The 23,755-nt window shown below is 37.0% G+C and overlaps 1 protein-coding gene across 1 annotated transcript in view; it reads right to left on the bottom strand.

The window, feature by feature from the left end:
* The window catches only part of Samuel (SAM-motif ubiquitously expressed punctatedly localized protein), a 166,451-nt gene that overhangs the window by 63,919 nt on the left and 78,777 nt on the right, over window positions 1-23,755 (bottom strand). The window contains exon 2 of the mRNA XM_074115066.1: window positions 605-902. Coding sequence (XP_073971167.1) covers window positions 605-902 — 298 coding nt within the window. The remainder of the gene's footprint in view (window positions 1-604; window positions 903-23,755) is intronic.

Below are 23,755 nucleotides of genomic sequence, written 5' to 3'. Positions count from 1 at the left end.
ACGCGCCGGCTCACACTGCATTGTCTGTCCAAGACGTTTCTAGCCAAGAACAACATCCCAGTTAAAGGCCATCCGTCTTATTCGCCCGACCTGGCCCCATGTGACTTTTATCTGTTCTATAAAGTCAAATCTGCATTAAAAGCAATACGATTTCAGTCCGTTGAAAATGTGAAAGAAAAAGCGGCACGCGTCATGCAGGAGCTCACAGAAAAAGACTTCCAGCACGGTTTCGAACAGTGGTAAATTCGCATGGAGCGTTAGGGATAGGGGAGGAGTGTATATTGAAGGTGATAATAACTAAATATGTATAAATTTAAAATAAAATGTTTTATGGCAATAGTCTGATTATTTAATAGCCACACCTCTTACAAGAGGGTGCTAGCACCAGTAAGGAGGTGTATCATATCTTAAAGGTCACAGGGCAGTTACAACCCGGAAAAAACTAATCTATGCCCACGGGGAAGCAGTTCCACAATAAACCCTTTAGGCCAACCATCCAAGAAACCTTGCAGGAAATTTTGTTTTAACAGATTTCCCAAAAGAGTTCAGATTTTCTAAGAGCTTTCCACCAATCTTAAATACAAATTACAAAATAATGACTTACTCTGTTGGATTATTATTATTGTATTTAGCGGCCAACGAGCGCATAAAGTCTGAATAGTTTCTTGCGGCCAATGGTAGATGCTGCGAAGGGCTGGCGCCCTGCCTTGGAGGCGTACACGAAGAGGATGGTGTACCAGATCTTGAAGAACTAGTATCTCCACCAGCGCAGCCTCCAGAACTGGATGGTGATAGGCGTTCAGATTTTACACCACCCTCAACTGTTGTCATGGCGCTGGCAGAGGTACTGCTCTTCTTCTTGGCGCCAACCACGCCACCACGCTCCAACTCTTGGCTTTCACCTGCAAGAATAAGAATAAAATGGATATTATAAGAAGATCTTCTGAAGACACAATAAAAGAGAGAATTAAAACGAACGATCATAAACTTCATGCTGAAAAAAAAAAAAGAGAAAGCATCAAGATTTTGCTTTGATGACTTTAATCAAGATTTTGAAATATCAATAATGGCTTTTTTGGGTCACTTCTTTATTCGACACTGCTTCAATAAGTATTCATCCTAATTCCTTGGTCTAAGGACACTAACTAGAAATAAATGTATATATATGTCTATAAATCACGGCCATCAATGTCATAATTGACGTCATCTAAAATGTTCGGTGGGTTGGCCAGCCTGTTTTGCTACTGTGGGAAAACTTCAGAAGCACGCTGTGGCGATACTCTCTGTACGTGCCGAATCGATTCTTCTTTCTAAACATAACACATACCTGTTGCCTGCAATCCATCCTCTGTTGCGTACTATTTTTTTTTTCTTAAAGTGGGGGGAGCTGAGTTCTTATTGAGGAGAGAAGATAAATATTATTATTACATCATCTTTATGGTTGTCTCGAATGAATGAAAACCATAATGTTTATATATATAAGTAAAGAACAAAGGGAAATAGTTGAGGATATCCACAGAACAATCATCACTAGCCAGACGATAGATCGATTTCTATCGTACACTTTACTTCCGCTGGTTATTTTTTTTTAGTTTTCTCCCCCCTCTGTCATAAATATGTACACGTCCACACAGTTGTACAGACTGCGGTCAGTACAACTTTCAATTTTTACTTATTAAATCGAACTAACTTTGTAGTTTGACCGGATGTCAAAAGCCTAAAAACCTGGTGCTTTCACCCAATAAATAAATTAAGACCTGCAGAGGATAGTTGATGTGTACAACTATTTGGGTTTAGCGTACCCACAGGCAGGACTCGAGCTCATCACCACACACATGGACTCCTACATTGAACACTTCATAGACGCCTACTGAATCACTTGAACACTTGAAGAAGGAGACAACAACAGATGTTCTTAGTGACAACAGCCCCAAAATGAAGCGCCGTTAGGCCTTTCACAAAGACTTATATTCCTCTTGATTTTTTGTAGACTTCCAAATTTGGATACAATGAATTACTGTGGGGAGACTGTGCCCCTTTTTAAGTATGGGTCCAACGTTCACTTTGGTCCAAAGCATATGTTCATTTCCGGAAGTAATTAAACCCGTCGAATCAATTATGGTAATGGCTTGGGGGCGAAGGAACCAGTTTTTTTGTTAAATTACGTTTGAAGTTGGGTGTATAAGCTATTAAGTTTAAACTTTTTCTCAGGTAATACTGATTTTGGGTTTTGTAGGAGCTTTGGGATATCACGCTTCCCTCAAAAGTACCATTTTATTATTTAGTGAAGGCAACTGAAGTTTTTTATAACTTATCTTTAGTTCAAATACTTTTAAGGGATCGACCTCGAAGGGGAGGAGAACAGGGCTATCACTTCTTGAGAGATCATGGGCATCGCTGCAGGTATCTCTAGTATATACTTAACTACACCGAATCCCACTAGTCCTAACACTCAACTATAGACTTAGAGCCTGCAGAGGTAGTTGACGTGTGCAACTATTTGGGTTTAGCGTACCCACAGGCAGGACTCGAGCTCAACACCACACACATGGACTCCTACGTTTTACACTTCATAGACGCCTACTGAATCACTGAACACTTAACGGGCGACACAACAGATGTTTTAGAGATTTTTGTGTTTGTAGGCACTATTTTTGTTTATACTAAAACTTTTTTGTGGGGCATTAATTATTTATTTTTTCTTTTAAAAATAAAACAAAGAATAATGTTGAAGCCGGAAGAAAACTCTTATTATGACGTAACATTTTAAAACAAAAGAAGTACGTAAAAAAACTTCTCTTTGTGTGGTATAAGAGAAAGAGAATAAGCGTAGAAGAGAGAAAGAGAAAGAAAGATTACAGATCCGTCAGTGTATAAGTTCATATCGCACAATATGGATAGTGACTAAGCGGAAATAGTATGTCCCAGACGGAAGACTTTAAGGCGGCAACTTAAATACACACAAACAAACTATATACACACTCCACACTTTGGGTGTCTTCCGTTTGCTTGGCGGTTCACCAAAATAGCATGCGTAATGATTGCCCTCATCAAGTGCCCCGTCATAGTGTTGCCAGTAGAGAGACTTCACTAAGTTTCCTTGGTCATCTCCTCTAATCGTCATTATTTTTTCTTCTTCTACTCTACGCATCTACTGTCTAAGGGGGCAACTGTTGTTTTTAACAACAACAGCAAGCTGTAGACGTTGGAGGTGAAGGAGAATACCATAAAGATGCTACAAGAGGGCACTCTTCCTTCCTACGAAGAAGGTCACGTGACTTGCAACAAAAGAAAAATAACATGGTTCGAGGTTATTACAACTGGCTGATAATAATTCACGTTGGATTAAGCGCCCCAAAAAAGAAGATATAAGTACGATTCTTTTTTCTCGGTGTTTAGGTCGTCTTTCTAGTGATTTTACGTAAAGAAAACTGGTGCAGATCTTGGTAATTTGATCTGGGCATAATGTAGATAGGAGTGACTCTTCAAATTTCATTTCACAACCATTTTTTTTGGTGATGAGCTACTCTTTTTGAGCTCAAATGTATCATTCTCATAAAATACTGATCTTGAGTACAAGTTGGGAAGTATTTCAATGTAGAGGGATAAATTAATTCAGTAAGAACTCAAATTTCAGCTTACTGTGTAGTCTTAAATTCAAATTTCACTCATACGGTAGAAGTTCTATTTGGAAACAAATGAAGTGGCGCTTCTGTCAGTGCGGTTTCAATGGGAACTGGGAACCACTTCCTGTAATAGCAAAAGAAGTGGAACTAGGACTGTTAACAAAATTTGGATAGATAGATAAATAATCTTTATTATAAGTATGTACAATAGGTCTGCCTTCGGATTTTATGACTCCCAAATATAACTTCGACAAGCCGTTCAAAGTCTGTATTGGAGACCGGGAGGCTTGGAGACGTGGACCCCCAGTGGTGGGAGATTCAATGTGGTACACTGATGGCTCCAAGATGGAGGAGGGTGTGGGAGCGGGAGTGTACGGGGTGAAGCCGAAATGTAGCTTTTCGGTTAGCCTAGGGAAACTAGCTACAGTTTTTCAGGCTGAGCTAGCTGCAATTAGGTTCTGTGCTACCGAGATTGAAGGGCGAGGAATTATTAATTCTAAGGTCGTAATTTTCTCGGATAGTCAGGCTGCTCTACGGGCAATTAGTTCCTATCAGGTTAACTCAAAACTGGTTTGGGACTGTCTGGGTGCCCTGAAGGAAATCAGTGACCAAAATAAGGTCTTTCTGGTCTGGGTACCTGGTCATTCAGGACATAAGGGTAACGAAGCGGCAGATTTATTGGCCCGGGAAGGCTCTGCGAGATACTTCGTTGGCCCGGAGCCCTGTTTTGGGGTTCCGAAGTGTGTTAAGACTGCGACCATTAATCTATGGGTGCAGAGTAGGTCTCAGGAGTGGTGGCTTGCCACCACTGGGCAGAGACAGGCGAAGGAGTTTATTAAAGGCTATTCGCCGAGGCTGACTGCAGAATTAATCCGTCAAGGCCGTGGGGCTATCAGGATGATTGTAGGCCTATTAACTGGCCACTGCAGACTCAGAAAACACATGCATCGCATGGGCCTGGCAGATGATAGCCTCTGTAGGTTCTGTCAGGAAGAGGAGGAAACGGCACTACATGTGTTGTGTCAGTGTGAGGGGCTCGTGTGGCTAAGGATGTTACTTCTCGGGGAGGAAAAACCAAGGCCTGTGAGCTTTACCCAAGAGTCGCTCTCCAGCATTAAGAGTCTAATTAAAAGGACAGGTCTGGAGGGTGAGCTTTAAAGTTAGGGGAACCACAATAGACCCAAAGGGGTCGCAGTGGCGTAGGCCCTGAGGCCGCCCTAGTCTAATCTAATCTAATGTACAATACTTGAAGTGCCAATGGACAATACATTATAACCTTCTTAACAATGGTATGTGGAGAGCTTAAGATTCGAAGGATACACAGAGCAGGGAAAAAGGAAGGAAAAACCTGCAGCTAGTGTAGAGAGAGTTAGAGAAGAATGTGTTTTAGTCTTTTGGGTCTGTGAGGGAATAGAAGGATCTGTAGGAGGCTATGTCGCAGCAGTGGGATAGTGTGACCGTCTAGGATAGAAAGAAGATTCTGCAGACTGATTTTGGATTGTAGGAGTGTACGGGGTTAATAGATGCAGTCTTGTGAACCCGAGGAGAGTCTGGGACTTTTGTAAGATTAGGGTATTTTTTTTACAATTTAGGGTTTAAAGGTCTCACTCTCAAGTCGTTCTGGTTTGGTTTAGTCTCATTAAACATCTTCATTCGATCTTATTCAAACTACGTATCTTGAACCTCATTTTGTTCCGTTCTGCCACCTTGCAACGAATCATTGTATCATACTTTACGTCTGCTCCGCCTGGAGCCTGAATTGTAGGTAGCAACATCATGAAAAACTCCAGGGACAACGCAAAACAAATTTCGTCAGACTCGCAACAGACTCTCTCCACGACGCACTAGAATTGACTCATTCCACGGAGACTGCGTCCATTATCCCCCGGTACACTCCTTCATCCAAAATCGTCTACTGAAACTCCTTTCCATCCTAGACTGTTCATCCTAATCCACTATGCCGCGACATAGCCTCCTACAGATCCTTATACAACATACAGACCCAGAAGAGTAACTCTAACTTTCCACACTAGCTGCAGGTTTTTCCTCTCCTTTTTTCCCTGCATTCCAAACCTCCTCACCTAACTTTTCTCTTTATTTACTTAGCTAAGTAGGTTAAAATGTATACATTTACATTTCTATATTTATTTTATGTATATATTTATTATAATAAATATTTATTCTATTCTATTCTGTATCACACTATGGCCGTAACGTCACTAATATGCGAAAACGTCATAAATTACTCCTTCTTCGAACAGTACCACTGCTTGGAACATACTTTCTGGTATTAAACTGATTGTAGTGTTCAGAAAATTGTTCAGATTATTGACTTAGAAAGAGAAATCAGCATATCTCTGTTGCAACTTTCTAAGGAAAAGCCCACATAGCTATCTTTAAAATTTGTTTATAACACTTTTCATTTGATCAATTTTTTTACAGCTGATTCCCTCCCTGAGGTTCATCTAAAAGGGGATACATAATTTTTCTTTAAAACCTCAAGAAAAAAAAGTGGTACAATTGGATGAACCTATTTATTAGAAGTGTTACAATTATTGCTTTGGTACAGTTGCGCGCACGCACCAGTAGTGATCACCACAAGATCTGGCTCGTACGGGCGTGTGAGATCTTGTTCATTATTCAAACCCACGGACTTTTTTACACATTGTGTCTGTCTACTCTACACTCTTCTCCGTTAGTGAGGTGCCAGTACCAGTATGTATATGTATCTGAGAGTGTTTTGTTAGCGAGTGTGAATTGTTCTTCCATGTTACATACGAGAGGGAGGAAGGCCAAGATGGAGTAAGTAGTACACTTCCTGCGCTGTGAACTTCGCTAACATCATGAATATAAACAGCGAATTCTACACACTCACACACAGACACTCACGTGTGTACTCTCATCATTATTTCTCCTGTTCACTTCTGTGCTCTCTCGCACTCCCTTCATTCTAACTCATCATAAGAAAAAAGAAGAGAAAGAGCACAAAATAGAATCTCTTCTCCTTGTTCTTCCATTCTTCAAGTTCGAGGACACGGCACAAGGACATTACTGACACCTAGCGTGGGAGTAACTAAACACTGTTTATTGATGACGTTACCATTAATTCACATATACCCGTTCCCATCATATACCTTTGCCGCTATTGAAATTACACCATTTTTGGATTCTATTCAATTTATTTATTTATTTATTTTTATTGGTATTTAACTGATTTTATTCAAATTTGGACTTACGTATTGTTCAGACCGCTAATTATGTTAAAAAATTACTAGAGTATAATAATAATAATACGAGGGTCGTTTGAAAAGTCCGTGCAAAAATAAAAACTACTTAATTTTTTGAGGTAAACCTTTTTTATTTTTCAACATAGTCTCCTTTTAGGCTTATACACTTCGTCCAATGCTGCTCTAGTTTGTTGATCCCTTCCGAATAATAGGATTTGTCCAAGTCTGAAAAATAGCCATTCGTTTCTGCAATCACCTCCTCGTTTGAATAAAATCTTTTTCCCGCCAGCCATTTCTTCATATTGTGGAACAAATAGTAGTCCGAGGGAGCCAAGTCTGGAGAATAGGGGGGATGTGAAACGAGTTGGAACCCTATTTCCATTAATTTTGCGACCACAACTGCTGAGGTGTGAGCTGGTGCGTTGTCGTGATGGAAAAGGACTTTTTTGTGGGCCAATCGTGGGCGTTTTTCTTGCAGCTCGGTTTTCAAACGGTCCAATAGCGATGAATAATAAGCACCTGTAATAGTTTTACCCTTTTCCAGATAGTCGTTGAGGATTATTCCTTGCGAATCCCAAAAGACAGTCGCCATAATCTTTCCGGCCGAAGGAACGGTCTTCGCCTTTTTTCGCGCAGATTCCCCCTAGGTAACCCATTGTTTAGATTGTTCTATGGTCTCAGGAGTGTAGTGATGTATACATGTTTCATCCACAGTGACGAAACGACGCTTAAAGTCCTGCGGATTCTTCTGGAACAGCTGCAAACCGTCCTTACAACACTTCACACAATTTCGTTTTTGGTCAAGCGTGAGCAATCGCGGCACCTATCTTGCGGATAGCTTTGTCATGTCCAAATGTTGATGAAAAATATTATGTACCCGTTCATTCGAGATGCCCACAGCACTAGCAATCTCACGCACCTTCACTCTTCTGTCATCCATCACCATATCATGGATTTTATCAATGATTTCTGGAGTAGTAACATCAACAGGGCGTCCAGAACGTTCAGCGTCACTTGTGCCCATATGGCCACTCCGAAAATTTTGAAACCACTTATAAACTGTTCTAATCGAAGGTGCAGAGTCACCATAATGTTTATCAAGCTTCTCTTTAGTCTCCTGAGGCGTTTTGCCTTTCATAAAGTAGTGTTTAATCAACACACGAAATTCTTTTTCGTCCATTTTTTGAAAATCACTCGACTTCCTCGATTCAAACGAATGCCAAACACAAAGAAATAGACCGATCTGGCTGAAACTTGGTGGGTGTTCTTCCAAGAGATGCTACCAACTAAACATAACCTCGATACGCGCCAGTGGTGCTATCTCTCTGACTTTGCACGGACTTTTCAAACGACCCTCGTAGTTTTATAATAAGCAATCTTTATTTACAAATTTACAAAAAATAAAATAAATTTTTTTTATAATTTAAATTTAATAGCCTCGGCCCTTATCTTTATAATTAGGCTTACATCATTGTACGAGTACTAGAGAGTAGGTAACCCCAAAATTCCCTCCCTCCAATTTAAAGAAAATATTTAAAGAAGGAAACGTTTTCAAGAAAATAAAATCGTAAACAACTTGGAAATTATTTCAATAATTGGGCCTCTTCTGGGGGGGGGGGGGCCCATTTCCTCCAAAATCTCATTATCCCAGATGGTATTTAAATAAAAACAAAAAAATTTGAAAATGGGATATACCGAGAATGAGAAAAATCGATTCACAGAGTTCGATAACATCGTTGATTTTATCCATTGTAACCTGCGTAATCATGAATTAATAATTATCAACAAATAAGTGATACAACATATAAAATCAAAGATATGAACATAGATCTTACCGAGTTAAGGTGACTTACAGACATACAAACACAGAGCGAGAGAGAATGAGAGTGAGATAACTTTTTCGGAATCAGGGATGGGGGCCTTAAAATGGTTACTTAAAAAAATTTGGACATGATCGGCAATAGTTATCTTAACTTTTTTTTTAACTCCCTTTATTTAATTTAAAACTGCCTATTGGCAATAAGTAAATATGATTGCCTACAACACATAAGTGAAAATGGCTGGGAAAGATTTGAATGAGGGCCATCCAACGATAACCATCATGAGTCCGACTAACACAAGATGCTGTTGAAGTGAATTCGAAGGATGCCCTTTTTTATCATGCGAACAGGTGATCGCGAGGCCATCGACGCTTCAGTCTTCGGACGAGGATTTGAGGGAAGAGTAGTTTGGGATAGATTGTTTATGAGCGGGTTGAAGGGTTGGGAAAGTTTGGAATGAAATTTGATGTAACGGGGGATTTGGCTAGGTCAAGAACAAAAAGAATTTTTTTAGGTCACTGTGGATGGTGTGATTGCTTACGTAGTAAGGATTGTGCGTAGGATTTTCGATTGAAGGGATTGGATGCGGTTGAGATTGGAACGCTTTGCGGAGTACCGAACAGTTCAAGTCCGTATGCCCAGATTGGGGGCTAGCTGAACTGTGAAGATTTTCTTTTTGTTGGTAAGAGACAATTTGGAGCATTTGATCATTCAGTAACTAAATTAAAGTTCCTGTCGCTTGAGTCGAGTATGGGGGTTCCACGTAAGGGCGTTTGTCGAGTAAAAGTCCAAGATAACGCACCTTATCTGCCGGAGGAATAGGAATATAGTTCAGATAGATTGGTGAGAGTAACTTGTGATTGAGGGTAAAGGTTATGTAATGAGATTTAGACTCGTTGACCTTTTATTCTCCATTTGCGAAACCCAGGGTTCGAGGATATGAAGGTTTTTCTTAACTAGTGTAAACAAATAATAAATAAATAAACTTAAACCGAGAAATACCGATTAAACCCGACTTACCAACAGTAGTTTTAAACATGGTTCATCATGTTCAAAAAAAAGTTAACGTCACAATGGAAGGTTATTCTATGTTTATTTATTTATTTTAACTAGGGAAGGTTAAAAGCTTGTTTAGTAACAAAGCTGTTTAGTGTGATTGTTTTTTTTCTGTACAATGCAAACAAGTACAATTAACACATTTACAGTATATATATGTTGTTACTACTAAAGCCTTCTTTAGCTTAACGTTTATCAATTAGTAGCTTACTGCTAATTAGTCCTTCTTATTGTTAGTATTGTGTATAGGAGCGTTTGTTTTCCTATAAAATCAATGTATTGCCACTGCGACTATTTTTTGTTCAGTTTTTAACTAGAATCATTGATTCGTTCTAAAAGAGTAAAAAAAAAGGAATCGATTCTTTTAGGGAGCGATGGAGAACGGGGACGTTTTATTGATTAAAATTGATCCACCTTCTTGAGCTCCTCAAGGAAGTAAACTTTCTCAATTTCCTCAAAAATGTTTTAGAGGAAATTGGTAGTGCCTTGCCTTGATAGGCTTGGTTGACTCATTTTCTTCCAGGTTTACTTAGCCTAATTCCCCCAAAATAAGGGAGTTTTGTTATTGAGTTTGTCGTAACATTCTCAATCCTTTTTTTTTTTTTTGAGATAATGACATTGTTTACCTCTTCAGAAGCTGGTCAGGAACACAACCGCCTATATCGATATTTCCTGTCAAAAGTTAAACTGAAAATTTATTCCTTGGTCCAAGCACCTTCATTCCCTAGGGACTTCTCTGGGGTACTAGACACGATTGCAATGTCCTTTACTCCTCTAAAAAGCAGATTCACTGCTCCATTTTCATCTTCAACAAAGTTCCAAACAAACTAGTAATGCTCGCATATCTTGTGTACAGTTAAAAGGCATTAAATGTATTATTCAAAATGATTTTGAACTTTAACCGAAAGTTACTCTTTATTCAATTAATGGTTCACTTACAAGTGGCGTCTAGGCTTTTCTTATTGGTTGGGAGTAGGCTATTCTGTAAAGTCTATTTCTGAATTTGAACAATATTTAATTACTAGTAAAGTAATCGCTTATTTTTTCAGGCGGGCTTAACGTGCAACTACCAATTAGGTGTCGTGGACGGAGGCGACTAGCAAACATACTCGTACGTTACTGTAAATTTCTTTTATTAACCAGTAAATAAAATCCAAGGCCTAAAGACCGGGAATCGAACCCAGTACCACAATACAAATTAGCTTCGCAGGTCTCGCCTGTAACCGCTCGGCTACCGTGGCGCCTTATTTAATTACTATTTGTCTATAACACATTTTATTCTTATTCAAATTATAATTGTTACTCCACTTTGTAATCTTTTCGAGTCGATTAAAAAAAAAAAAAAAGAACAAAATAACTTAACCGATTTGTTTAATGTGACAGTTTATATGGAATACTTAGGAATTCATTTGTTCGAATGAATAGTTGACTAGAATGGGACAATAGCATAGTTTTACTTCCTAGAGCCTTGGACACCAGTTGAATACTAAATTGAATCGATTGCAACACATGAACAACTCTATCTTTGAATGTATAAGGTGGTTGTTGCTTCTCACAGTTGGCATTTTCTTTACACATTGCTGTAATCGATAGATTCGAGATAAAAATCGATAGATTATTTCACCAGATCTTATATTCTGTACATGGCTCATAATAAAAAAAGAATTAAAAAATGCTATAAAATAGTTTACAGATTTGTTATTTTAACGATATATTAATAGTGAGGTATGTGCTTCCGCCCCCATACAGTTCACCTAATTGGTTGTCCCCAGCTTAATAAAGTACGCGATTACTTTACTAACTTTTTTACTAACCCTAAAAATGGCCCTAGAATTACTTACTGGCTCGGTACAACAAAGTTCGGCTAGAATGGGTGCCAGGTCATGTGGGGATTGAGGGGAATTAGAAAGCTGATCATCTGGACCAGGAATGGATCTAACACTCCTTTCATCGGCCCGGAGCCTGTCCTGGGGATCAGAATGGATCTGGAAGGAGCACGAAAAGAACTGGGTGATGTGTCCTGGGGTTAAACACAGCAAGACTATTGCTAGCCTTGGCTGTTTAAGCAAAGAACCAAAGAGACCCTGTGTTTGGGAAGAAATCAGATTACTCCTGATTACAGGCCTATTCACGAGGCATTGTAGGTTCAGGAAGCATCTGCACAAGGTGGGGGCTTATTAGCTCGGAACCATTGGGCAGATTGTGTCAGGAAGAGGTAGAAATGGCCTCTCACCTTGCTCTATGACACCTTTGGCTCTTTGAGACCAAAGGAGATAGTAGCGCAAAAAGAACTAGTAGGGAAAGTCCTCATCATTTTTAGAAGGAGAGGTTTCGTCTACTAGATCCAAAGGGAAAGGCACAATAAGTCTTCTGTGGCTGCGGTGCCTTTGGGGCGTAGGTCCCGTCCCATCTAATATTCTATACTAACCCTAAAAATTATAGACTTTATTAAAACTGTCCGGTAGGACAGTTGTATAAGGGTTGATCGTCAAAAACTGCACGAAAAAGCGTAACGTTGAAAAACACCCAACTTTGACAATTTTTTTCTCTTTTTCTATAGAAGATAAAATTCCCAAATTTTCTTTAAATTATAGGGCAAATCCTCATTTATAAGTAAATTTTTTTCGTAATAGCATAGATTTTTCGAGGAAAATGATTTTAAAAATGGGCAAAATCAGCATTTTCAAAAATTGGTCTTGTTCTTGTTGTTGTTACCTTTTTTGTAAACAACGTAGCGGCTGAACGCACGAACCGATTTTCATGAATGAGGTGTCATTCGATTCGGAATTTTATGTAGATGTGTATTTTGTGGGTCTCGATGCTGTACTTAAAATGGGGGAGGAGTAAGCCCCATGTATGTGAGACCTCCTCCATTATTATTATTACTAATAACTCTGTAAATTTTTTGTTAATGTGCAATACTTTATTTTGCATGCATATTTCCCAAAATGTATCCTCTATTCCCTATTTTGAACAACGTCTCCTATTTTATAACAATGACCAAAAAAGAATTGTATATTTTTGGGGGTGAAATTTGCAATGTGTAAATACTAATGATTTTGCTCTCTGAGATCTCTGATTTGACAAAATTCAGGTGCATTGTTGGATTCCCTTTAATAATAATAATAAAAAGGATAAATCTCCCACGTCCCTACTAATACAAAAAAAAAACTTGTTGAATCTTGTTCTTCCACGTTATGATTCCATTTCCTTAATTAAATTCCCCCTACCCAAAAATAAAAAAGTTCATCTGACATAAGGCTGAAGCAACATAAAACGAACTTTTTTAGGGAGGTTATATTGTTTGATAACAAACAAAATAAAAAAAATAAAACACCAAATAAAGATTCGGTTTCATCATAAACCAGATTCCCACGCCAGCATCATTGGTCCACAATGTGATCGTGTGGTCCAGCCAGGGTCTGTGACCCTCTCCCCCGTGATCTTCTTCTTGCCCCAGTCTTGTTATTGCCACATCGAGTTCCCCTCATTTCTTATGAACTTTGACTCACCTTTTGCTACCATTTTTTTGTTCTAGAATCATGTCTTTTCAATATACTTATTTCTTTATTATTGCGATTATTCGAATTAAAATGATGAAAAAAGATGTCCCACTTTTTGGGTAGAGTTAGATAGGGGAAATTAGCTAGAAGAGAATTTCTAGATATTTGGTCGAGAAATACGTAAATCAGTTTTACTATTTCCTGTTTACAAGAAATGGCGGATGTACAGCGAACGTGTCAAACTTTTGAAGCCAAGTTCTGATTGGTTACATTCGTTTTAAGGGTTTTAAGTTATATCTAGTTAGTTTACGTGTGTGTCGACAGAATATCTTAAAAAAGCTGAACTTTAAATTCTAATTGGGTCCCCAACCGGATGTAACAAACAATAAATCACTCAAAACGGAAGTTCCAATTTAGTAATATGACTTTACACGTTTTTTTCCTCCCGCAGATATTCCGATGATTTGTATTTGAATAAAAGTGATTTACTTAACGTCCATCTACCAAATAGACATCCTGGACGAGAACGGAAGCACATTCTGTACTGTTAACACGCTTCCAAAACCACTAAACCAACAGCCGCTCAAATATGGGATCCTCTATGTTCCGATAGGACCGGAAATGGTCGCGTTCACCACATAAATATCTTAAATAAATACGCACTAAAAGATTTGAGTTAATTTGTCCTTTTGTTCAAATAATATTCCCCCATTTTCGACTATGGTTGCTTAGTGTATGGTCCGGTCTTTCTGGTGATATTGAAGCTAAGCTCAAGCGCCTCCATGAACTGCTTCATAAGATTTATTTTCAGCATCCCCCCAGAGACTCTCGCATTTCGCACTGCTACGATCGAGTTGAGGTGGCTTTTCCCCTGTCTACAGCCGCCAATATTTTTTGGCTTCTTTCCTGTTTCAAGTCATCCAGTCTCAAAGGCCATCCTATATTTTTCAACTCCTTAAGTTTAAATCCTCGATACATTCCCATAATACCAGATCTCGCTCATCTGATCTCTATATTCCCTCTCACCGTACCTCATCCTTTGACAAGTCCTTCCTAATACGTGCTACCTCTCTCTGGAACTCCTTGCCTTCGTCTGTCCACCATGCTCCTACCCTATCCATCTTTAAATCCCTTCTAATCAGTTATCTCCTTTCTATTCAGCTTCCTCCGAAATTCTAATTGTTTTAATTTATTTCCTTAATTTCTGCTGTTACTTTTAATTTTCACTTTTTGTAAATACTTATTTATTTATTTATTTTCTGTTTAATCACAGGCCAAACTGTTAAGGCCTCTATTTGTACCTGTATTTATTCTTAGGGGACAATTGTCCCAGAATAATAAATTTCTTTTCTATTTCTATTTCTAAATAAGAGTTGAAATTATTCCAGAGCAAAATGGTCAAAGATTTTACTTAAATTTGAAATTGTAACTAAATTAATCACTTAAGTGAGTGACTGCTGAAATAAAGAACGCTCTTCCGGATGCTGGTTGATTTTCTATCGATGTTTTTTTCCAATTAAAACACGATTTCAAAATTAAACTAATTTGAACTGTTAAACTTCTTTTTAATAAAAAGAAGTACTTGGGAGACTTCCAGCTCCCGAAAAAGTTCCTTTGGCGATCGAAATTTTAATGGTAACTTGGCGCGATCTTTTTTTTTTATAAAAAAAATTGTTTATAATATTTAAAAAAAACAGCTAGTTCTTAATAATAACTAATAAGATTAAAAATATAAAAAATAAAAATAAAATAACTAAAATAAAGACGTACCGGATTGGTATATTTGCTTCCGGATTGTAGTAAAGTTTTACTCTATGGATCACTTGTAAACATTAAGCACAACAACAGGTGGTAGAGCGCATCTCATAGCGTGGAATTTTACGCTAATTATCACTTGCACTTCCACTTTTTTTTTCTCACTATTTAAAAAATAAATAAATATAAATTAAAAAAAATAAACTAAATTTATTATTTTTTTGATTAATATTAAGATTATTAATAAAACTCTACACCATTATAACTCTAACGTGACTAGATAGTTCTAAATGATTTGGTTCCCTAAATGAATCAAATAAAATTGAATTCGAAAAAAATACCCCCACCACCTCTTTCAACGGAAGTTGGTTAACAAAAGGTAGTTTGACCGTTACACCCCCGACACAATCTGGACTGGACTTTTGTTACAATACCTTTAACCCCTATATAAAAATAAAAAAAATCTAGCTTGGAGTGGGAGGTATCCTTTTAACTAGATAACAAGGGGGGGGTAAAGGGTCAAAAAGGTTGGGCCCTTTTTAGGGGAGGAGCGTGCTAGGTTTGAAGTTATTCTTTAAAAAATAAGGACCCGTTTTAATGTTTGCAATGATAACATAGAGAGACTGTATATGGGAGAGATTTCTTCACAGTTAGTGGTAGTTGTACTGAAGGGCGTTGATTTCTTCACAGATAGTGGTAGTTGTACTGAAGGGCGTTGATTTCTTCACAGATAGTGGTAGTTGTCCTATAAGGGCGTTGCATTGACTCCCTTCTTCTTTTCGCTATTCATTATTCGCACTGTTCACCCATTCTAAAGTAGGGCTTCTTCTTTTTCTTACTTTGAATTTGCATGAGTATAGGATATAGTTGAATAAATAGAATACAATTTTATATTATACTCCTTCAACGTATTTTTAAATTTTTCTTACCACAGAAAGATCAAATTTATGGATTATAAATCAACAAATTTTGGAAACTGATTTAGGATTTAATTTGGGCCTCCATATCTAATCACAGATTTACAATAGCCCTTTCTTTGGGTTTACCAGTCCCAAATTTTTGTGCTAATTTTCCAAAAACAGAACAAATGAAATTGGCGTATTTGTGGTACTTTTCCCTCTTAGTAAGTTCTTCACTGACACGAAGGATGAAGGTTGCAGTAGGGAAGGTTTTTTTTTTTTTTCTGTCTGCTGGAATATCCTGGTTCAAAGTATCTGAATGAATCCTTATCTCTCCAAAAGAAACGTTATATTTAAGGGGCTGGGAATCGGTTAAATAATTTAGCCCTTATAGTTACAGTCTTCAAGTCCAGTTCCAGGAGATTGTATATTTATTGCAAGGGAAGGGCCTCAACCTTCATCAGGAAGTTGAACATTGGGTTCGCCGTTTGACATTGGGTTCTACCTCGGGACGTTTCCTTTGCCCTCCAGGATCTCTTTCGTACACCCGTTTCCGGGGTGATCAATTTCTAATGAATTACAGGTTGCCCTTCTACCTCCCTACTTAAATAGCTCTTTCAGTTCCTAGTTTCTGCTCTCTCGATACAAGATTAAAGATTTGTTTTGCAAATATTTGCATTAAAATGTTTCTCTCTCGATCTCTTACAATCGATCTCGGCCAGCTGCACTCAGAGTATTGATATGTGCTCCATAAAGCCTACACAGGTTGGAGGATTATTACATAAATGAACAACGTTTATAGCATGCTTTTTTAATAAACTATCGATATAAATTTTTATTATTATTAGTATTTATTAATTAATAATTGATTTTAACTTTTGCCTATTTTTTCAGGCGGGCTTTACATCCAACTACCAAATTGGTGTCGTGAACAGAGGCGACTAGCAAACATACTTTACTGTAAACTTTTATTAACCTTTAAATAAAATACAAGACCTAGACCGGGTGAATCGAACCCACTAAACCAACAATACATCTTAGCTTTGCGGGTCTAGCCTATAACCGCCTATCATAGTTTACTACAAATTTGTTTTATTAACCATTAAATAAAATCCAAGACCTAGACCGGGAATCGAACCCACTAACCAACAATACACCGTAGCATTGCGGGTCTAGCCTATAACTGCCTAACATACTTTACTACAAATTTCTTTTATTAACCATTAAATAAAATCCAAGACCTAGACCAGGGGAATCGAACCCAATAAACCAACAATACATCTTAGCTTTGCGGGTCTAGCCTATAACCGCTCAACTACCGTGGCGCCTTTATTATTTATTAATAAAGCGGTATTTTTTTCATTACTAGATAAAAACAATGCTCTCTAAATTTCCTCCTGAATCAAATCCTCTTCCGGACTGGATTTTCTTTTTTAAAAAAAACTTCTTTACATTAATTACATACACAATTAATTAAATATCTACATACATATATACAAAAAAAAGAAAAAAGAATATTATATTTCATATAATAAAATAATGAATATATAAATATTCATGGAAATTAATTCCAAAAAAAGAAATGATCATGTAGGCATTAATTACAAAAAAAAAATTGTGTAAAAAATACAAAAGTATCTACCACTAGAGTACGCAGATTTATTGTTATTTATTCAACTTTATATGTTTAATTTATGTATTTTTTTTTTATTTATTTATTAGGAAACACAATTTTTATGAAAGTATATAGAATATTATTAATTAATTCAAAAAGTTGTGACCTGTGAACAAGTTCATACATGCAGATCACTGCTACCTGAATAAAAAAACAAAAAAACCTAACCTAACCACTCTTATAAATAACCTATAAAAGGGGTGGGGAGAAAAAAGTAAACATTAATTACTCGCTCTGGTGGGCGTTTTAGAAAACTAATATGCACTACTTGTGTCATTTTTTTTAAGGTTAACTGTGTGAATAGCTACTATATTCTAATAGAAAGGGTTATTAATTTATATTTATGAGTGTGTCATTTTATATATTGCGCAAAATTATAAATTTTATTACATAATACAGTTTAACAAAAGTGTTAAAATCTATTTTTTTTTTCTAAATAATAATTATTATTAGTAATTATAAATCTTTAAACACAAGTCTAATTAAGACATTTCATGGCCTTTAAATGCTTGCCGTAAAATGTAATATTGCGCTCATGTAAAATGTATTTGCTTTTTCTTTTCTTTAAAAAATAAATCTTATACCCTGACGATCCAATACTTCTTCTTTCTAAAAGTAAGAGACAACTCAAGAAAAATCTTGATTGATCACTGACATAATATTTTCTTTCTATAATTCTCAAAGGTTGTAACTGGCAAATGTTCGTTAAACAAAACGTATTTTTTCTATAAAAAAAAGGTATAAATAATTGTTTACGTAATACTAAAGAAAATCTTAGCAGCTATATTTAAGAAAAAAGGAACAATCCATTGAGTGAAAACGTATTTCCAGTTCAGGAAATTTTCCGCTAACTCGACTTTAGTAACACATTTAACTTTCATTAACAGTAATAATAATAATAATAATAATAACAGTCTTTATTCAGATAATTTTTACATATTATTTTGCAACAAACATTACTTATCGACATACTCATGGTCAATGACCGTCTGAGGGGTTGTCAAATTAGTTTATTTATCTTTAGTGCAAATATCCAAATATTATTTGATATAATAAAAAAAGGAATTATTTTTTATTTATTGAATTATTTTTCTGTTTAAAGGCAATAACAACCAGGGGTAGCTTTTACATTAGTAGTTAAACTGTTGGACACAGAAGTACCTATATTTCCATGCGCTCATACAAAAATTTATTAAATTTGGCCAGTCTTTGCCATTCAGATGCGAGACAAACTCATCAAAACTCAATGCAACCTTTTTCAAATATTGGACACGGAACTCAGCCAAGATGGGGCATATAGCCACGAAGTGATAAACATCCTCCACCTCCTTTCTGTTACACAACGAACATAGTGCGACCGCCTGATTGAAGGCGTATTTATTTAAATATAGTAGCTCTCCTCGCAATTTAAACAGCCAACTGACTCTGTTGGCCGACATATTACTATATACAAATTTATTACCTGGCGTTAACTGCTTATATAAGGTATATCTACTACTGTTAGATGCCTTCAATCTAAACTCCGCAACCTTATTTCTCTGGATCAGATTTATTATTTCAGAGGTGGATACGTCACCACTCAGCACTTCACCCAATTCAACATTACATTCTGTGCATATGGCCTGCCACTCTTTATACCAAAATACTTTTTTATTTATTATTTCACGAGTTATTATGTGAGGATATCTGGAAGACGGCAAATTCAAACACTTTTTCACGTAGTTTACATGCAGTTTAAACGTATACAGGAATATTAAATTTAAACCAGTTTCCAAATAAATATTAAAATCTGGTGTGTGTTTAGGCAGCCTGAAACACTTCTTCACAAAATATTTTAAAACCGTTTCAACACTGTCATATACCCGGGACCCCCACACCTGCGCACCGTAACACACTATTGCCCGCGAGACAGCTTCAAAAACCTTTAACTTAGAAGTAAACGGTATTTCTTTATTTGTTAATAACATATTAAAGGCATTCAGCGCAAATTTCGCGCTTTCTACTTTCTCTTTAAAGTGCTGACCCATTGAGAGTTTCGATGTCATAGTGACGCCCAGGTATTTATAGGTATTCAGAACCTCAATTTCCTCTCCATTATAGTACCATTTTTCATTTCTGGCTGGACGTCCCCCATTTCTAAACACTATAATTTTGGACTTCCGCAAATTAATCACCAAATTCCACATACCACAGTACTCAGCTAGGGAGTTTATCATTCTCTGAAGTGAGACCCTATCCGATGCCAACAACACTAGGTCATCCGCATATGCCAAAACCTTAATCACAGTGCCCTGCATTCTAATACCACCCTCCAAATAGTCATAGACATCGTTGATGAATAGGGAAAACAGTAAAGGGCTCAACAAACATCCCTGCTTTACACCCATTGATGTTTCAAAAGACTCCGACAGGCCACCCTGACACCAAACTTGGGCTGAGCTACCCTCATGCATGTTTTTCAGGACTCTTATCATCCTCGCCGACAAACCCAAATTAAACAGCTTGAAATACAGGGCATAGCGGTCAATCCGGTCAAAAGCAGCGGCCAAATCTACAAAAAAGGCAAAAACCTTCTGTTTCTTCGTGCTTAACTTGATCTTAATAATACTCATCAAGCTGTAGATATTGTCAACCGTCGAGTAAGATTTGCGAAATCCCGCCTGAAATTCTCCCAAAAGGTCTCTCTCATTTACCCACGTGGTAATCCTGTCTAATAGAAGGCCAGTGAACAACTTCCCTACGGTGTTAGAAAAAGATATACCCCTATAGTTCGATACGTCATTAATGGACCCCTTCTTATGAATTGGAAATAAGATAGCGTTTTTGAAACCACTGGGTGCCTCCCCTGTATTATATATTTCATTAAAGCATTTAAGCAGTGTTTGTAAAAAGCTCTCCGGGCTATTTTTAAAAAATTCGTATGCTATCCTATCTGTCCCTGGAGCCTTATTATTTTTCGCTCTATCCAACACCCACAACAAATCCCTCATTTCAAAAGGGGCATCCAGTAAGTCATCCACCACATAAGGTTCAGCGTAGGCGATTCGCGTGGCGTTTAGGGGGGGGTTTAACAAATTTTTAAAATGATCGACCCATTCTAGAGTCGATATATTTTTATCGCAATTATATTTTTTATATTTAAAATGTCGCACCATATTCCAGAAATCCTGCGCATCTTTTACATTATTAAATTCATTTATTATATTTTCTGTATAATTTTTCTTTTTACTATTGCATAAAGTCTTATATTTATTTCTAATTTTTAAATAATAAGATTTAATTGCAGGCGAACTTGTCCTTCTAAATATATTTAATAAACCATACATAACTTTACGGACTTTCTGACATTCACCATCAAACCAGCACTGTTTATAAACAGAAGCCGTATCTTTATAAAACATATTATATTTATAAGCCACAGTGGTTATTAAATCTGTTAACTGTTTTACACATACTATTGCATCTTTTGTATTTACAGTAGGCTTACAGACTAAGCTTCCAATTTCTTTAACATATTCGTCTCTACAATTGGGTTTCCATTTTAATTTAGGGAGAACCGGTAACACATTATCATTCATAACTCCATTAATTACATATTTCAGCGCAATGGGAAGATGATCTGAGAAATGTTGTTTACAAACTTGAAAGAATTCTACATATGATATAAGATCGACAGAAATAGCACACAAATCTATCACTGAACACCCCATTGCTCCTATAAAAGTGTATTCCCCGTTTAAATCTCCTTTAACGCGGCCATTTAAAATCATTAAGTTGAACTCCTCAAAAAGAGATAGTAAATATTGCCCGTTCGAATTAATCACTTGATCTTTTGATTTCCTTTGAATTTCCGCATTCGAACCAAGAATTATACCTTCTGGCACATTTTGTTCATTACTAATTCTACCATTAAGATCTCCGATCAGTAAAAACTGCAAATTCTGATACTTATTTAGAAAATCATAGAGTGAATTAAAGTCTGATTGCCAAGAATTACAATTTAAATAGACCGGTAGAATATAATGGTTACCAAATTTACTATTAATTTCAATTAAATCAACGTTTGAGAATTGAACAAATTTTATTTTATCTTTTGTGGCCGTATCTTTTTTAATGCCATAAATTGAACCCCCACTAGCACGCCCATACCTACTTTGTTTAACCGCCGGTTGAAAAACTAGATCATAATTATTAAACTTCTTTTTAAAATTTAGAAAAACATCTTCCTGAACTATAAAACATTCAAATAACATAAACAATTGAAACTTACGTAAAAACTCCACAAACTCCACATTATATATTTTACTTTTTAATCCGGCCACGTTATATGCAACTATATCTAAATAAACGTTATTTTCGGTACCTTTACAAATACGATTACTTTTTGATGGACGATACTGATGAGGTTGAGTCACTTCTGGGACGAAAAAGCTCCTTCATTACCGCCGATTCCGGTGCAATAGATTCATTCTTCTTAATTCTTTTCCTTTTCTTCCTACCATTCACATCCTCTGCCACATCCTCGACATCTTCCCCACCAGACTCTTCCCCTTCTTTGCCCTTCACTAATTCCTGATAAGAGATGAATTTTCCATTAACAATCAATCCACTTCTCCTCAACTTGCAGCTCTTTCCAGACTCCCTGAACTTATTTCTCATTTGAATCATCTCTTTTCTCTGCGATTGAGCCTCTTTATCATAATCTTCAGCCACATATATAGCACTGCCCTTTAACTTCATTGCATTCTGTAAAGTTTTTCTTTTATGGTTGTTAGAAACACAGGAAACAACGACCGGCCTATTCTTCATACCGATTCATTAACAGTACACACAAGAGAAAGGACTAGATTTCCAAAATAGAACTTTAGAAGGAATTTCCCAACCCATTAATCGAAGTTTTACCGGAAAATGTTACCAAAAAAAACAAAAAAGTAGTTATAGCTCAAGTTCAAGAAAAGCATTTTTAGCCGTTTTTAATTTTAAAAAACTCTTGAAAAATTGGTTCAGAAAATTGGTACTTCCGTTTTATCGTATTTAAGCTTCTTCGATGTTTTCTAAAAAAATAAAAAAAAGGGTCAAATTTTGAACTTCTTTTTGAGTTATAGTGGATACAGACAGGCAGACAATTTTTTGTACTGAAGGTTCCTGAAAACGGATATGTCAGGTGAAAGTTCGAAGCCGATAACGATGTCTCAATACTTCCTTCCTTAGTCAGAGAAAGTAAAAATATGAGGTGAATAATCGAATCTCAGAATTTTAGGAACATATTTAATTTCATTTATAAATAATATTGAGCAGTTTATAAAACGGTACATTACGCTGAATGGTACAATAGTACCCTACCCGTAATAAGGCTGTTCTTTTTTCAGTTTCCGGGTACCCTTACTTACTTACTCAAGGGCTATAACGGTCCATGAAGGACCCGAGCCCTCAGCCACTACAGCTCTCCACCCTATCTCTGGTCTCTTGTCGATGTTCTCCATCTCTGCTGACCAAGGGCTTCCAAATCTTCCTGTACGTCGGTCGAGACCGAGGGGTAGGCCATTTTTCCACCAGGGTGTCCATATAGAGCTTTCCTGGGGGACCTCTCTCGTCTCCTCCATTCGGTGCAAATGTTCCAGCCACTGTAGTCTACCCAGACTTTATAGTGGCTACTATATCAGGCCCACCGAACAGTTCAAAGACTTCTCGATTCGTCCTGAATCTATAGCCATCCTGCGTCCTTACAGATCTGAAAATCCTTCTTAATACTTTTCTTTTCCCACCTGCACAACCTTTGTTCGTCCGCTTTGGTTAATACCCATACTTCCGAACCGTAGGTAACGATTGGACGCACGGTATTCTGGTATATTCTTAACTTTATGGCTCGGGGACAAGCTATTCTTTTTAAAAACAAGGCTGCAGCGCCCAGAAACATCTATTACCGGCTGAGATGCTCTCACATAGATCTTCCCTGACACTGTTATTAGGAGGTTAAAACTGCTCCCAAGTATTTAAATTCTTTCACCCCTTCAAAAGAATATTCCTACCACCCGTAGGTTCCGGAATATTCTTCTCCGGGTACCCTAAATCTCAATTAATAGAAAACTGAAAGCCATAAATAAATCCCTTCTACGCGTTTAAAGATAAAGTAATTACTGGGAGAATGTGGCAACATTTTTGAAAGAATGGCCAATTTAGAAAGGTCTAATTTA

The sequence above is a fragment of the Rhodnius prolixus genome, unplaced genomic scaffold (assembly GCF_049639745.1).
Source record: "Rhodnius prolixus isolate KJV_2025 unplaced genomic scaffold, Rpr scaffold_7, whole genome shotgun sequence".
NCBI classification, from domain to species: domain Eukaryota; kingdom Metazoa; phylum Arthropoda; class Insecta; order Hemiptera; family Reduviidae; genus Rhodnius; species Rhodnius prolixus.
Note: the sequence above shows the minus strand (reverse complement) of the source record. Positions and strands in the feature narration are given on the sequence as shown.